Genomic DNA, 18,577 nt, shown 5'->3' with positions numbered 1-18,577 from the left:
CGCTTACAGAATGTTGGATGGTTGATGATGCCTCATTGTCAAATAGTAATTTCATCATCTTAGTGGTGTATCTAATCCTTAGACTTGAGATACTAAAGATGACCTATATGAGTATTTCATTCTTTGATATTGGACTTATAGATTTGCAAGTTTTAGATCTAACACAACCAGTCATCAGGAGTGACAATCAACCTTACAAGAGCTATTGAATGTCAATAGAGGATCATCCGTTCTTTGTATCATGAGAGAAATATCTCATGTATTCTTGTTTAAACAAATCCTTGGCTAGAGTTATTTAGATTAAGAGAAAAAGAGTACTCCTGGAGAATATCATTAGAGCGAGACTCGAGTAAAAACTGTATGGGCTTGATAGCACCATACCTGGTATACAGTCTCCAGGATATTAGATAGATGATGGACATGTCCAATAAATTGGATTCTCTTATATCGTTTGGGAACTATGACATAGTGGTCTAGTATGTCCGTAGTCAATGAGTCAAGTGAGTTATTATGAAAATAATAATTCACTGAGCCAAAAGGAGTTTTGACAAGTATATGACTCATGACTAACTCGATATTAGGCCTAGAAGGTCACACACATATGGTAGGTGTTGCGACGAATAGAGGTTCGAATGTGAAATATCTACCGGAGGCCCTATCTTATTGGAAATCCAATAAGCCCATGAATTATTAGATCCTATATATGAGATCCAATAAGAGATTATTAGATATAGATCCACTAATCTAATATGCTTATGTAGTTGGATAATGATATAGTACCCAATAGGGTAGAATCCATTATGGTTAAGTTGACAAGGGACTTCTATAAATATGAGGGAACCAAAGGTCTATAGGCTAGTCCTTATTGGCTGCCACCTTCTATTCTCCTTTCCCCTTCTCTTCCTCAGCCAACAGATATGGATATTTGGATAGCGATTTAAGAAGCATCTTCGTAGCCCCTACCGTATGGAGCACCATTAGAGAGGATATTTGACCTCCTTCATTCTCTCTCATAGATTTGTAGGATTTTAGAGATATACGATCTCGTAGTTTTAAGTTTTGTGAGTTTTTACGTACCAATCTTCGTACGATGATAAATACCTTTTTAGGAAATCTAGGATTTTTGTATTTTGTTTTTCCGTTGCGCATAAGATGTCGCCCCTAGATTTTCCTACACTTCCGATATGCGCCAATTTTATTATTCATAATGTCCTTTTGTACTTTGGTATTTGTGGGATAATGTGAACCTTTACTAGAAATTAAAAAGAAAGTTATGCTCTGTTGGGGCCCTTTTGACTTCACCCATATATGGGTGGATGGAGCTCCCTATCACGGCCCCCAAATTGGTAATATTATAATTGAACAATACATTCCAGGATCCAAACACACATTTGAAGATACTGAGAAAACATTTAAGTTATTCATATCCATAATTCTATAATTCATAAAATCTATGTAGTTTAAAATCATATACCACATCACTCGATGAATCATAAAATCTGAAACTAACTCACTAAGACAATAGCCACCCCATAAATCTATAAGTGTGGGATTCTACATAATTACAAAACTAATATTTACTATATGTTTCATATTATTGCATAAATTAACTTAACAATCCAAAGTTCTAAACATGAGAGGTTATTTTAACTTTTACAAAACTCGTAAGTTCATATTTACCATCAATATTCCATTAGACACTAAGTATACTTATACAATAAAAATATATCATTCACTAAAGCTTTGCCCAAAGTCTTCTAGCTTTTCACTACCTCAGCCCAATTTAAACATTCTAGCGAGCAACAAGCTATCTTAAAAAATTTATATAGCAACAGGGTGAGCATATAAAGCTCAGCAAGCAACTAACAAATTCATGGTGAAAGATGATATTTTCAAATAAATAAGTTACTAAATACAAGGTAGGGATACAAGAGTTTATAGATAGCCACTTAACGAATGTAGAATTACAATGTCATCTCACTTTAAGCATATTTTGTTCATAATAATTGAGTAAAAATTAGTTGGAGCAAATCATTGATGTAAGGAGTATTTCGGGGCATATTAATAGCCTATGAAATATTTTAAAGTATATCAATGGCGGATAAAATATTTCAGAAAATATCAATGGCATATGAAACATTTCGTAGTATATCAATAGCATATGAAACATTTCAGAGCATATCAATGGTGGATGAAATATTTCAAAGTATATCAATAGTGGATGAAATATTTCAAAACATATCAATGGCGTATGAAATGCTTCGGAATATATCAATGGCATATGAAGCATTTTAGAGCATATCAATGGTAGACGAAACATTTCGGAGCATAACAATAACATATGAGATATTTCGTAGCATATCAATAGCGTATGAAATGTTTCAAAATATATCAATGGCATATGAAATATTTCGAAGCAAATCAATAGCGTATGAAATGTTTCGGAGTATATCAATAACAAATGAAACATTTTAGAGTATATCAATAATATAGGAAGCATTTCAGAGCATATCAAAGAACAAATACAAAATAGAAGCTTAAACGTCGCATTTGACGTTAGATACATTTTATTCTTATCCAAAGCACATAACCAAAGCTTTGGATATTATATCAAATACATAGATGGTGAAGTAAGATCATAACATAATATGGTCCATCTATTTCTGAATGACCATCAAACGTAATCTAGAGCATCGCAAGCTCTAGGCACATATCCTTTACCATTTCTGGCAAAGGTCCAAATAATCCATTTATCATTTCTAGTAAAGTTTCATATTATCCCACAAACACCATAGTATAAAGGGTATTGTGAACAATAAATTGGGACATATCGGAAATGTATACGGAACAACAGAATGCATGTGCCTATACGAAACATTGCGATATAAACATGAACTTTACATAATAGATTCGGGTATGCAAATAACTGAAGGACAAAAGTATACAGGATTTTAAAGCAATAATGTAAAGCTCAACTGAAGTAAGGATTTTAGTTGAAATCAATTTCTAAAGAGATAAAACAAGAATAAGCGAAATCAATCAAAGCTCGATTCTGACAGAATTTGAGAGGCATATTTCATAAATTATTGGATAACCAATTATACTCTAATTTATATAAAATATAGGTCATTTGAAAGATATATCAATCTAGTTTTAGATAAATCATGTTTTGTATGAATAGGAGTTTCCAACAAGGAGTTATAAATAATTTAGTAACTAAAGGTCAGAGAACATTATCTCTATTTTGTAAATCTTTCAAATCAGATATGCACAGAAAGGTTTATGAGTCTAGCCTCTGATAAATCATGTTTTGTATAAATCAGAGTTTTCAATAGAGAATTATATGCAAGAGAGTACTGAAATGTCAAAACCGATAATCTCTGTTTTACAGATTTCATAGGGTCAGTTGAAATAATAGTTTGGATAGGTAAGTAGACTCCAAATTTACCATTCTGGTGTCAAAAGAAAAAGCTTTGAGTCATTTTTGGATGAATTTATTTCTCCTAAATCCAAAATCGATGCATAAAGTTACAGCTAGAATAATACAGAAAGGTCAAATCTCAAAAAAATTTCAGATTTATAGTTTTATTCCTAAACAATAGAAATATGATGTATGAAGCCAAAATCTTCTAAAGTTTTCAGAATTAAGATGAAATCAAATATCAATATTTCTATAGGAAGGGGTTAGAACACTTGCTTTGCATCAAGCCAAAGCAAAGCTTTCTTCCTACTTCAATTCCTCTTCCCTTCTCTTCTCAATCATATGTTGGATGCAGCAGGTTTTTCTCCTTTAGTTTCTCCTCTAATAGATTAGATTTGACTAATATAAGAATTACAAGGTGGCAAGGAAAGAGGCTTATATGTCATCTATAGAATAAACTTAGGTGGCACCAACCTTAGGTTAGCTAGTGACACATGCCCATTATTTTAAAAAAAAACCTAATATGAATCTTTCACAAATTATATCATATTTTTAATATTTATATTTAAGTCCCTACATTACAAATAGACCCTTACATTTTAAAAATGAGAGATGTTACACTCCCAAACATGAAAAACTTCTATCTAGTGGTCATCCAGAAATAAATTAACCATATTTTGTCTATGATCCCACTTCATCTTCTATGTGTTTGATATGATATCCAAAGTTTTGGTTATGTGTTTTTATGTGTGTTTTGGATAAGAATGAAATGAATGTAACGTCAAAGACATTTGAGCTTTTGTTTCATATTTATTCTTTCATATGCTCCAAAACATTTTATATATAATTAATATGCTCCAAAATATTTTATATGTCATTGATATGCTCCGAAACATTTTATATGCCATTGATATGTTTGGAAATATTTCATACGTCAACGATATGCTCCAAAACATTTTATACACCATTGATATGCTCCGAAACATTTCATATGTCATTGATATATTTCAAAATATTTCATATGGTATTGATATGCCCCGAAATGCTTCTATGTCATTAATATGCTTCAATTACTCTTAACTCCATTTGTTATAATCCAAATATATTTTGAATGAAATGACAGTTACGATTCTGCATATAATGATATGATATCTATGAACTCTTATATACTTATATACTTGCTTTGCATTTTGATACCAAGCTTACTTGAAACTTCTCCTATTGTCCTGGATATATTTATTACTTGCTCAACTTTGTAGTTCATTCCGTTGCTATATATAAATTTTTTAGGTTAACTTATCACATACTAAGATGTTTGAATTGAGTTGAGGTAATAGAAAGCTATTCAGATTTTGGATAAGTCTTTCTTGGTTGATATATTGTGATTGTTGTATAAGCATATATTTTGTATGTAATAATGTTGTCAACTCATTTGAATTGATATATTGTGTAAAAATTTTAAAAGACCTATCATATTTGAAATTTTGGAATGTTAAGTTTAGCCTATAATTATATGAACTTATGGTAAATAGTTGGAGTTGTAATTCTATAAACTCTTATACTTGTGAATTCATAAGTGTGGTTAATGTTTTATTAATTGACATCTCTTTTTTTATTATTGAATACATGTTATAATTATTTTAAAAATAATAAAATATAATTTTACTAACTATAATCTCTTAATTACTAATTATATTCTTTATTTCTCACAATCCCTTCATTGGTTTGGAATATGACAGCTCATATTATTATGTCTTTCAATCTATTACATAAACACTTAAAATATCATCTTTTAGGTTTACAATACTATATCTCTTAAGTCCTAAAAATATTAAATCAATTTAATAAATACAAAAAAATATTTTTTACCTTCTTCTCTTTAATATTTATTAAATGATAAATTAAAAATATTTATAGAGGAATATTTAAAAAATAATAAAAATTTTAGAAGTAGAATTATAATGGGATTGCCAATTTAAACTTCCTAAAAATGATCATTATGGTTTTTATTCGATAAATTGCCTTCAATCAAAACTGTAGAAGTGTCAAAAAAAAAAAATCCCCAATCCCATCGCCATCCTGATGATGCGTTCTTCCCGCATCTCGAGGCGGGTACCTCCACAATCGTCGTTTGTCCCTTAGGTGACTCCCGAGGAGAGAGCGTCAGCAAGAGTGAGTGCCTGCCGCTGCTGCCGACCCGAGAATCGCCGGTGGGTGATCATCGCGGCATAGAAGCGGAAGACATACATTCAGGGAATGTCGGAGGAGAAGCCGCCGGATTGGCTGCCGGACGGATGGATCATGGAGGTCCGGAGGGGGAAGAAGGGCTTCACCTATCGAGTAACCCCACCACTTCTCTCCTTTCTTGAACGGATCGTTTTCCTGTTCTAGCCGTTCATCTGGTGATACTATGTAATTTTCATCTTCTGTTTGTTCCTCTTCCGCGGTCATCTCGGTTTGCTCCTGAATCCGGTTCTTTACTCGTCGGTTTTGGTGAGGAAGGGCTACGTGACGGGAATCATTGCAAAAACCTCTTCTATTCTCAACGATCAATAATAGCTGAATGGTAGCCACAATTGTTGCAGGAAGATGAAGTCAGGAAGTTCGTTGCTTCACTCTGGCCTAACAACTTCCACTCTTTAGCTTATTACCAGTTTGAGAAGGATTCCAAATTAAGTGCAGTTGTACTTAGAATTTGTGTGGCTGAACTGAATTAAGTATCTACTTCACATTGGGCACTTGTTAAAGATAGTTTAGTGTTAACTTTGTGTTACTAAAAGCACACAGTCAATATTCATGACTTTTAACCACTGTTTCATCGTGATCTCAGATATCATAAATAAGATTTCAAATATTTGGTTGATTTGCTAACCATACTTGGAGAGACGATCAAATAAATGATTTCCTGCAGGGATTTAGTGTCAGTTATAATTTCAGTTTCAACTCCAAGGAAAGAGTTTCCATTGCACAATTTTGCAAATTTGTTGGTTTTCACAGCTTTGGAAGTTCTTGATTGATCTGAATTGAGATTGGCAGTTTCCCCAAGACAGGGTCACTGAAAAGAGATTTCAATGTAAAGAAATTAACGGGATTGGTGCTTTTTTTTATGGTTTCTGAAATTTGGTGGTTTTCATCGAGCCTGCTAATGATTTCAGTGGTTTTGACTTTTGAGCAAACGAGAGTTTCTAATTCGGACTGAGAAATGTTGATTCGTTACACTTGATTCAGTTTCTGGTTAAAGCTCAAACACTCGTTTTTTTTTTTCTGGAATCTTAGTGGTGTTGAAAATCATCAATTTGGATGGCTCAATTTGACAGTATAATAGGCTTTATGGCATATCCATGTATACTTTGCATGTAAAACCCATATGATTAATTTAGTCATCATGAAAACTTGGAAATATTATATTTGAAGGGCATTTATGCCATGTGCATATCATGCAAACTTGGTAATACTATATTTGAACTTGTGCTGAAAGACACCAACGTCTTGGTCTATTCTTGTTGTTTGTAAGGTTCAGTCTGAAACATGAATTGACATGTTTAACGAATCATGCCATAAAAAAAGAGGACGGAACTGAACATGAGAGGTGTTGAAAATTTAGTGAAAACCATTCTTTGGCAACTTCAAACCTTAGGTTCTATTTTAAAACTCTCAATGTTAGGTTGGTCATATAAGTAAGAAGAAATGGTGGTTTTTGTGGAAGTAGCTTGATCTGTTTTGCTAAACGGGCTACTCTTAGCAAACATTGTTTTGGAAAAAATCATAAGGAATCCACCTGTTCATTGAAACATCTAATTTTCTTTTCTGATCTTGTCACAAAACAGGCTACAGTTGATCATGAACCATTGAATTTCTTTTTTTACTATTGGATACATTTCAAGATGGTTCAGCACTTTGGCTGTTGCAACATGCTTGCATAAACTGGATCTTTGATGTTAATAAATAGATGTTCATCAATACCTGCCATTTTTCATAATGGAACAACTTATTTGCATCATCACTTTCATGTAGTATATTGTGACTGATGACTCAGTCCCTGCATCAAAAAATCTGTCCTGCTTTATTGACTGTGAGATGTTGCTGGTAATTCAATATATGCCGAAATGATCTGCATTCAGGTTCACATCTTGGTTAATTTTTTGAAATTAGAACTTGCAATTATACACCACAAAATCTCTATGCATATTGTTGGCTTCAGTTATTTTTTTTTATGGTCTATTAATTATAGCAGAATCATCCAAACACCTTTTCCCTTTATAGGTTAATTTTAGCTCGTTGCTTGCTTTTCCCATCTTCCACATCAAATGCAGACATTCATTTGTGATGGTGGTTTTTCTTTTCTGATTTTAGATAGGGCATAGGATTTTAACTACATTTTCATGGCTACTATGCTAAAGTCAAGGAATATTGTCATCCCAATCATAATTTAGTTCTATTTATTCAGGCAGTACAATTGGTTCTTCTTGATATGAAAAATTACTATTAGAAAGGTAACTTCTAAGCATGTGTTGGGAAAAACTATTATAGCGGAATAATTTTTTTCCCTTTTTGTGTATCAAAATTGGTTCCTCATTCAAAATACCAACTTGTTATCAAAAAAAAATATTAACCAGAGCAATATAAACAGTAGAACAATAAATCAATCACAAAGTGAGACACTAAAATTTTTACGTGGAAAACCCAATGCGGGAAAAACCACGGGACCGTAGTCCACTTCAAACTTTCACTATCACCATCTCCAGAATAATCAAAGGATCATAATAACATCAAGAACACAGATCTTGGCTCAACCATAACATATCATCATCACCACAGATGGATTTCATAAAAGAAAAATTTTAGGTCCCACAAAGTGAATATAGCAGGAAAGCACCTTAAATAGGATAAACTGTAGATTGGTTCCATTAAGATTGTAAAGCTTGTTGCAAGGATTATTCACATAAAATTTGAACCAAAACCAACGAAGTTTAACTGCTCGATCATCTAGCAAAAGCCCCAAAAACCTTAACTTTTTCTCTCCTTTTCTCTCTCTGTTCCTTTTCTCAGCGCCGTCACTGTTCGCTGCATGCACGCCTCTGTTCGCTGCCCTCGCTCATGTCGCGCACGTCTCTTTCCTTTTTTTCTTTTTAATACATCAGATTTGGGCTCGGTGCCTAAATCATCCGGTCCAAGCCCACATATGGGCTGGACCCAACAGCATGCATCTTCTAATAGCCTTTATTTAATAAGGTTAGAAAGCATGATTCGATATTTAATGTGCTATTTCCATTTCCATCGAACCGTGTTCTTTATTGCAGTTCTTTTCATCCCCTTTTACTCAAATGCTCATAATGATAGCCATTTTTTGTATTATTGATATTCATTATATGTCCTTGAAGATTTATATGTGCTCCTGATGCTGAATTTTTGTGAAATGAAGAACATGCCATAGGTTATGAATGAAAAAAGAACCCCTGTAAGCATGACAAGCAAGCCTTTGATTTTTGTTTTCTATTGCAGTATTACACATGTCCCATATCTGAGTACACATTCTGTTCAAAAGAGGAAGTTATCCACTATCTCAACATTGTAGCAGCTGCATCCCATGCATCTGAGGATACAGAATGTTTTGGAGATGAAGATCAGCAAGTAAGAGTTCCTCTCTTCAAGTTTTTTGTGCTTTTAGTTGCATATTTGGGACTTATAATAATGTTTTGCTGATTTTATTGATTATTAGCTTGTACATAAAGTAAAAGATTCACTCAAGTGGTTGCCTCGTGGGTGGATCATGGAGATTAGAACTCGAAAAATTGGTGCAGAAGCAGAAGAGAGGTACAAGGTATCACATACATAATGAAGTATAGTATCTATTTCGTTTTCTTTTGGAGCTGCATCTTTATCTTTATGAGATCATTTTATCTACTGCAACCTATAGTGTTTATTCTTATTCTATGTTTTGTAGAGTTGAAGAGGGATGGTTAAAGTGGAGACTGGTGCCACGAATGTTGTATGATTTTTGTGTGTGAAGTATATAAAAGGTCCGCATATTTTGTAGATTTAAGTTGGCTAGCTAGAAAAAAGATATATCCAGAAAGTTAATGTTGTTGATGAGATGATGATGTTGAGACAGAGATGTGTGGGATCACTAGAAATGATTCAACAGAAGATATTTGCATTCATAAACTATTGGGACAGCCTCAAACAAGCATAAGTTGAGGGAAAACCACGTAAGGTAATCAGGACATGTTAAAGGAGACTTATGAGTGCAATCCTTAAGCAAGGTAAGCCATTTCAGATTAGCAGCACAAGGACAGGTGAAGAAAGTCCTGAGAAACATTGCTAAAGACAATTATATCTATAGAGCTGGCCCTAAATTTTAATGGTTCATTTGACAATCGATATTGCTCTCAGCAAATCTTAATGGAAGAAAATGATCCATGCATCCAGTCCGAAATAGTTGGGAACTGTGGCTTCTTATTGTTCTTGCAAGAAAATTCATTTGGGATATATGTGGTAAACATTGGCATGCATCTTGTCAAGATGGTGTATGCACATATTTATGAGTTTGCACCTTTATTTTTTCTACCCTGCATGTACTTTTATTATTATATATGAAAGATGATAATTAGGATATATGGACATATATAAACATATGAAAGTATTGCTATATAATGGATATTTCTCAACAGTCTAAGGATATAATGATTTTCCATTACCAAATGTAGATGTAATATGGCATCTTCTCTATAAGTCTAGATCCTGATTCTTCTTTTGGTATGAAAGAGCAAAGGATTATAAGCCTTATATTACCCTTGAAATAGAAGATCTAGATACATCAGCTTTGCATATATCTAAATGGGGAGAAGAGAACTCATCAAGTTTTTCAAACCATACAAATTAAATTAGCAAGACAATTAACACATTAGTTTAGGAGGATAATCAGCATATCCACTAGTTTCTCTATAGATATGCACAATTTGAGATTGACAAATCACTTGAGCAAAATACTGATTGTTAGCTCCACATTTTGATTCTTCACTTTCCAGAGACAGCTTGGATTAGGGGGTCTGATTCAATCATATTTTTCAGTTGATGTATATTTACTTCATAGATCCCTTCCATTGTAGCAATGGCCTCTGCACCTGTAGCCACATCTCCTTAGATCTGAATCACACCTGCACAAGAATGCCAAACTAGTCAGAATGTAGCCCACACAAACCTAACCCCATTAGGGTCAAGAAACCATACATCAATTTTGTTCAAGCAAGAGGCTCCAAATGGGGCTTTATCCCTGTGAGTCTTAGTAGCAAATGATAGAAGTATTCAGCAGCAAGACTATGCTTGTGAAATTTCTTAATCTGCCATTCTTATCTGCCATATCTTTTCGGCACCACTATTTGGTTATGTATTTGCTAGATTTTTATAGGTGATTGAACTTTCGTGTTGAACTCAGGTTGTCCATCTGGCTTGTAGAATTGATTTATTTTCTCTCAAATACAGGCAGGTCTTTGCTATGTCCACTTGGTTTGTAGTTTGATAAATTATAGTCTAGTTGTACTTTCTTCCCAGGAATACTTATCATGCTCATTGTTCAAGAACATCTGCTATAGGATGTTTAGCATGATGAGATGAGTGTATTTCTAGAGTTGTGAGCATATTTTCGTAAATTTTGTGGTATATGCAGTAGATTTGGGTGTAAAATCATAGGGTTTTGGAAGTTATGCAGATGAATAGTGGCGATATAAAATTTAAGAAAATAGGTAGTGTGAATGAATAGCCAGCCGATTTTTGTTCTTTTGAGAGAACAACATTACTTCACAATGAATTTTTGATGTATGATGAACAAAGATTGAACCTCATGCATATGGAAATCCTAGAAACTTCTTATCCTGGATGCATTAGAAAGAATGTGATATAGATATACTGATAAATAGTTGATATATTTGTAAAATTCTGAATTTTTGAATGGCAATCAAAAGGGTGTTTACATGAATTGTATGCTTGTATCATTTTAGTGCTACTTGCATCAATCGACTGGAACTGTTTTCTATTCAAAGGAAGAAGTACTTCAGTTTATTGAGTCAGGGAATGCATGTGGTCCCCCCACGTCCTCTCGGAAGAGACGCTGCAGGAATAAATCCGGTGACCTTGTATGGGTTTTGTTGAAACTCTTTTATTGCACCCTATATCTCATGCCTTTCCTTGCTAAAAATTCACTGCAATTGATGATTGATAGAAATCTATTTCTTCTTTTTCCAAATAGGTCTTATACCGAATTGAATATTCCCCAGATGGTTTACCTGATGGATGGATCAAAGAAATCAGATTCAGAAGGAACAAGGATAAGAAGAGCCCAACCAAACAGGATGCAGTACGTACATTGAAAATAAGTCCATGTTGTTTACAAAACTTTAGCTACTAACTTGATGTCTTTACGGTAAATAATACTTTTTATGATCAGTAATCTGTTTCGAGTAATTAAGTTTTGTTTTCATTGCTCAACATTGTACTGCTTGAATACTAGAATTTTCATGTTCTTGTCCATGGATAAATCTAAAAATCTTCCAAACTGTTAAATGTTGAAAAAAACTACTGGGGAAATGCAACGAAATATTTATTAGCTGGTACTTTTTCTGAGATTTATCACCAAAAAGTGGATTAAAAGTATTCGTGTATTTTTGCTGATAAAATGTGTGGCAGCACTGCAAAGTGCAAACAGCCTTTAAATAATCCCTTGAATATGGAGCTTCCTATGGGCTCTGCAAAATAGAGCAGACAAAACAAGTTAAATCTAAGTCAGTGTGTATTTGAAAATTCATGCCACGTTGTAAGAGAAGTCTAATAGGAACTTGAAGTTTTGGCTTAGAAATGGAACTGGCCACTGAAGTTGTGCAGGTTTTCATCAAAGTGAAGAATTGCATCATGAAGTATGTTTCATTTTAAGGATTAATGTAAAAATTGTTTGGTTCCCTCCAAAAGAAAGAGTAAGAAATCTCTGATATGCACCTTTGGATTGCTTGTTTAGAGGCATGGTTTGGAGGGTTTTTAAAGGTTGGGATTGGTTCTGGAAGGTTATTGGATTTAGTTCAGGCAAGTTCTCCCATTTCTGATTGCCTTAGTGATATTTCACCATAGAATGATTTCAAAAACAGTTTTATAATGCAATAGGAATTTTGACAAAATGTAAGACAAGATAATTAGTGATAGTCTAGGACAAAGAACTTTGTAAAGACGCATTGAAAAAATATATTACATCATGATATGACTGTTGATGAAACAATACATCAATGAGAGAGATCTGTTCAATTTCAATAAGTTCAAAAAATTCTTTTTTTATGGAAAGGAAGCTAAAACTGCATGATTTAATATTAGAGTGAACTCTAGGCAACATTCAAATGTTATCAATAATTATCAATACAAGGCATGATAATTCTAGAATATTGAAACCAAAGAGTTATCATCAAAATGCAAAAAGTATGTTGCTTGTATTAGAGGATTTTTCTTATTATATAAATGATCCAAGGAGGCTCATAGTTAGTGGAGGATTTAAGTCTCAAACAATTAAAATTTAAAGGTGGTGCATTGCAACAAGTGGCATGCAACACATGAGAGTTATGTGATTGGTGTAGATTCATCAACTAGTGTTTTCAAAAAGCGCTCGAGCAAGCAGATGCTCAGGTGAGGCTCGAGCGCCTCACAAAACCTCCGAGCGAGGCATTGGCGCTCGAGCAAAAAGGCGCTCGAGCGAGGTGAGATGAGGCCTAAGTGCCTTGTAAAACCACCGAGCGAGGCAAGGTGAGGCCCGAGTACCTTGTAAAACCTCTAGGTGAGATGTTTCAATGAAGGGCTACCCGAGCGCTCGCTTAAGCCCAAGCACCGAGTGCCTCGAGCGAGTGCTCGAGTGAAGATGGGTCTGGGTTTATGCTTGGTTCGATTGAACAAGAAAGTTGGTTCAATCGAACCAAATAATTTGCCCTAACACAAAGCTCACAACCCTCGCCCCCCATGCCCGACATAATTTGTCTTCAAAGTGAAACCCTATGTTCATCGCTACTACCTTCGTCCGCCGCTACTGCCTTTATCCGTATCTCCATTCGCTACTGTCGCCTTTGTTCGCAGCTTCGTCTACAATTGTTGCTACTACCTTCGTCCCCAACTTCCTCCACCTTTGCCTTTGTCTGTAGCTTCCTCTACCAACATTGCCTTCCTCCGCAGTTTCCTCTGCCTACATCGCCTTCGTTCTAAGCTTCGTCTGCCTCCCTCTCCTACCCTTACCTTCCTCCATAGCCATTGGTTACTCCTCTTCTCAGTCCATTATTTCTCATTTTAATTAACCTATGGTGTACCAAGGATTGAAATTTCGTACTATACCAGAATTTCGACATTTGCTCGGTACGGTACTGTATACCAGGCGATATATATATATATATAGTTTCTACGACGTCACCTCTCTTCTCCCCATGCGGGGCGACGTCGCAGAAAAAAAAAAAAATCTACGACATCGCCTCTCTTCTCCCCATGCATATATATATATATATATATATATATATATATATATATATATATATATATATATATATATATATATATATATATACACACACATATATATATATATACACATATATATATATAAGGTTTTCGTCGAGGCATCGCTCTCTTCTCCCCTCGACACCGATGATTCTTCTCGCCACGCGCGAATGAGAAATCGTCGACAGACGAGGAGGAGAGCGACGTCGATCTTCAGGTTCTTCTCTTTTTCTCCCTTGACTTTCTTCCCCTTCGCCCTCTTCTTTCTTCTCCCTCGATAACCGTTCGATTTAGGATGATAACGGAGCAAAAACAGCATCAATAAGCCCCAATCAACAGTACCGCTCGGTAGTGAGCGGTCCGTGTATCGGTCTACTTGCAGACCGGTATGTACCTCCCGATACGAGCGGTATCATTCAGTATTGCAAACCTTATGGTGCACTATATTTCTGTTAGAGTTAGAACTCTTTAGCATCATATTGAAAACACTATTTAGCATAGGTTTCAATCGTTATATATATATTTAAAATTTTAATATTCTAAAGTGTCTCGCTTCGCTTAAACGGGTGCCTAGGTGAGCGCCTAGGACCTCGAGCATTTTGAAACCTTGGTGCCTATCACTTTTAAAAACATTGTGATCAACTCAGTTTAGATCAGTGTTTAGATCAGTTGATCCAATGTGATTCCACCCAAGAGTGGCAAATCTTTATTAGAATACATGAGATAACAATTTAGGTGCTATTTTTGTAATACTCCGATTAGTCTCACATCAGAAGTGGACAAGACAAAAATTGACTTATAAGAGTTTGATGAGTGCACTACTATCAAATTCAGCTTAAGCATTTTGGCTAGTGGTTTTGACCAAACAAAGTTGATAGGCCAATTGGCCCATTAGGCTTACATCATGACATTTGGTAATAGAGCTGACCTAGTATTTAGGCATGGTGAGAGGGCTCGAGTAAGAAAGGGCTACCCGTAGATGGAGTTAGAGGACTCGTCACGATGTGAAGCCACCACTAGGCTACACCTTACATGCACCATGCTAGGATTTGATTTGAGCTATGCTGGGCCTTAACGAGGACGTCAAGCCCTTGAGTGGGGAAAATTATAACACCCCAATTAGTCTCACATTAAAAGTGGACAAGATTAAGATTGACTTATAAGGGTTTGATGAGTACACTATTATCAACTTCAAGTTAAATATTTTGACAAGTGGTTTGGGTCAAACGAAGTTGATAAGCCAATTAACCTATGGGTCATGATATTTTTTCTCTAGACTTATTGATTACTTAACCTGAGTCATCCGAACAACAATCTCTAATTCTTTTTAGTGTTTTAGGTGTGGTTTCAGCTTGTCCTACTACACATCAACCTATTTATTTAATCTTGGGTTTAGAAAGCCATAGGATGGCTCTTTCACATGCAACTTCCCTGTATGTCCTTAGTGTAGTTCATAAATTCTGGTGAGGAATGACATATCAGCTGTGTTTTCTATGAATGGATTTGGCTTGAGATAGCCATGAGCATTGTATCCAATAATTCTGTGCATGACCATATATATATATATATATATATATATATATATTCATACGCTTTCGAAAGCATGCTTGGCAACAAGTCATTGATTCAACATAGTGCATTTCTCTTGCATGGATGGTTGTGATCCCAGCAATCTTGAGTCTCTAAAAATGCTTGTTACCATTATTTATTTACTCAGATAAGTAAAGATGCAAAACAGCCTATATAGTTTCCTCCTTTTGTGCTCTGTTAAATTCCTTTTTTTTGGTTTGGATTTAGAGTTCCATAGCAATGTTCAGCTTCAAGTTGTAGTGTTAGTTTAATCACAAAATGTAAAAATAAAGAAAACTGGAAAATACAAGAGAGGAAATCTTGCTGTATGTAAACTAAGGATTGAACTTGCTAGTAATGCTGACTAGTGCTAGTTGATGATGCAAAAGCACAGTATCAGCACATTGGTCTGTACTTTACGTTCTACACCTAGGATGATGCTGGACTAATACAGAAGCAACAGTGACACGTGCAAGCCACTTACTAGAAGAAACAAAATAATCTAAGAAAAGCATAAATTATGCCACTCAATAGTAATACACGTCGAAAAGCACTTAAACACCACAATGATTCAGGTCATTTTTCCCACCTGCACTGATCTCATGTTCCATGTTTTGATGAAAGTGTTCATTCTACCATCAGTCTATGTTCCAGCCCTTCTTCACATAGTAGCCATAGGAGAACTGATCACTAGGTTTGTTTACTCATTCTTCGAAACATATTTTCATTGTGACATACAATTTGAGGTGCAGAAATGTGCAACTTTAAACTAAGCTTGGGCTAGAACCAACATGCACAAACATAAATCTCATTGTCCTATATCTGTTACTGCGAAGAATGTTCTTATGTCTTAAATATCGAAACTTACTCTTTGTTATCCTATTGGAACAGTCATTCTGTCATTCTGATGCTTCAATTGTAAATCTTAAATCATGCCTCTTTTAACTTTAACTGTCTTTAGCTATTAGTCATAGTGTTTTTGATAGTGCTATTAGTAGCACTCCTACGGTATGTTTCTTGACATTGCTATTTTCCCTTCTCGCTCATGTCTAGTTTACTTCTCATTTTCGTTTATTATGTTAAGTAGAGAACTGCTTTGATGACAATATCATCTTTGCTGCAGTATTACACTGATCCAGAAAGTGGATATGTATTTCGAACCCTTAAGGATTGCATATGCTATATTGAGCATGGAGTATTGAGTAAACATGCCTTTAAACCAAATATAAACAGTGTCTGCAAGATCCTTGCTTTCGAACAAGATTTCCTTGTAAGTATACTGGGTTCCTAGTTCCTTGTTTATTTCATGTGCCTCGTGGCACTATGCTTCCCAGTTTATGAATGTTACACATCTGCTTCCTGTATTTCAGCAGTTCTTATCTTATGTAACAACGATCTTGGGTTCAAGTTTGGAGTATGTGGTATTCTTGTCCATAAGTTTCTTATTCGAATGATTTCTGTTAGTAGTGACTTACATATGATATGGTTGAATCCTTTGAAATAGTGCATAATATTTGCTTAAAAGAATTTGTCAGGCTGAGTATGAAATAATACAAGTGTCTTGAATTTGAAATATATGCAAATAAATTGAGATGCATGAAACAAAGGATCACTGTGCACCTTTTGGCTTGGACAATACTACATGGTGTCATGCCAAGTGTACACCAATCAAGCACTAGGCTAGAACAGATCCTGGATGTATATGGATGCTTGCTACTCTAGTTCATGGAGATAATGTGCTCCTATATGGGCAAGGCAGCAATCTGCCATAAGCTTGTTGACATTATTATATGATCTGGGTAGGTCTTCGAGGTGATTGGAGAAATAAATGAACTAGAAAAGGCTACGTAGCTCCAAAGAACACCAAATAAGATAGTTCTAACTTCTAAGAATATACAAGAATTGTTTGTCATAGGATGTTTAAAATTAGTCATATTCGAACATGTATATTGCTACATTTTTGCTGACTACTTAAGCTAGATTCCCAGGGATCAAGAAAACTTTAATAACCATTTTCCTAGTGACACGAGAAATTTTTTACCATCAAGGTTTGAAAATTCAGATTCCTTCCAGAACATGGCATAACATATGCTTCGTTATGTCGAAAAACCATTGATTTCATGTTGCTTTTCATATCGTGCGACTGCATGGAACAAGTCAAGTTTCACAAGAAATCAGAAAAAATTATCTACTGATGATATACTCTTATGAACCACTGCATAAGTGCATAAATACCTGCATGGTAGACATATAACAACACTATCATGAGTTTCTTTGTGTAATGAGAGTTGGCTTTTTCCAAGCACTCGTTTATGTTTTGCTGAAACATATATAAAATGGCCCAACATATGAGTCCTTGACATGTAGTGGAGCAATCTTACAAAGGCACCAAAATTCACCATTTGTTGATACTTGTAATCATGTTAATTAAAGTGATGTGACTTTTCCTTCACACCCCTCCTTTTATCTAAATGTGCTGCAGGTTCATTTGTGCACCAATGCCAGCTAAATTTGACATAATGTCAAAATCGGCATCCTGTTTGCTGTACTTTGTCAATAAACTTTAGTAGTATTTTTACTTATCTCATGGTCCTCATATGGAATCTTTGGAAACACAGGATTTAGACTCAGATGAGAAACTGAACTCCACCGAAGATATTTGCAAGGAGACACCATTTTGCAGTCCAAAATTTGAAGTTACAAGTGCTAATAAAAACTGAACTCCATGAGAATATGGACTTTCCATATTTAAAATATGCGTCATCTCAGTGTAAGTTCCTGCACTTCATCATCCAATAGTTGCTACTGATCGTTATCCTTTTGCTTATGAACTGGCGAAACTTTTGATAAACTTTCTGACAGAAAAACCTGTGCGGAGCGATTCTGCAATAACCAATGTCCGGATTGATTGTACATGGTACCCAATTCATAATCTTGGTTTATTTGACTGTCAACTATGTTTATTATTCTGCTAAAATTTTACTGAATTGCTGAGCAGTTAACTTGTTAATTGCCATTGGTTCTGGTGACACTGCAGCCCTAGAGAGATAGCAGTTGATCTTGTGGCCCTAAATA

At 34.9% G+C, this 18,577-nt stretch overlaps 1 protein-coding gene across 2 annotated transcripts; it reads left to right on the top strand.

The window, feature by feature from the left end:
• The first annotated feature begins 5,525 nt into the window (after window positions 1–5,525).
• On the top strand, window positions 5,526–18,272 carry LOC135593504 (uncharacterized). 2 transcript variants are annotated; one of them, XM_065083602.1, is made up of 7 exons: window positions 5,526–5,761; window positions 8,924–9,052; window positions 9,141–9,242; window positions 11,419–11,553; window positions 11,667–11,774; window positions 16,626–16,772; window positions 18,121–18,272. In XM_065083602.1, exons 1-7 carry the CDS (start codon window positions 5,678–5,680, stop codon window positions 18,220–18,222), a joined length of 807 nt encoding a protein of 268 aa, XP_064939674.1. In that variant the 5' UTR covers window positions 5,526–5,677; the 3' UTR covers window positions 18,223–18,272. The 2 variants fall into 2 exon arrangements, with proteins under 2 accessions (XP_064939674.1, XP_064939675.1); XM_065083603.1 differs by lacking the exon at window positions 11,419–11,553 and having other exon boundaries at window positions 5,541–5,761.
• The last annotated feature ends 305 nt before the right edge of the window (window positions 18,273–18,577 follow it).

The sequence above is a fragment of the Musa acuminata genome, chromosome BXJ1-9, assembly GCF_036884655.1.
Source record: "Musa acuminata AAA Group cultivar baxijiao chromosome BXJ1-9, Cavendish_Baxijiao_AAA, whole genome shotgun sequence".
NCBI lineage: Eukaryota > Viridiplantae > Streptophyta > Magnoliopsida > Zingiberales > Musaceae > Musa > Musa acuminata.
The sequence above is the reverse complement of the archived record's forward strand: the minus strand, read 5'-3'. Positions and strand labels throughout refer to the sequence as shown.

Coding starts and splice junctions, on each gene's coding strand:
- LOC135593504 (XM_065083602.1), top strand. CDS start 5,678: ATGTCGGAGGAGAAGCCGCCGGATTGGCTGCCGGACGGATGGATCATG. Junction 11,554..11,666: donor GGAATAAATCCGGTGACCTT/GTATGGGTTTTG, acceptor TTTTCCAAATAG/GTCTTATACCGAATTGAATA. Junction 16,773..18,120: donor CTTTCGAACAAGATTTCCTT/GTAAGTATACTG, acceptor TTGGAAACACAG/GATTTAGACTCAGATGAGAA.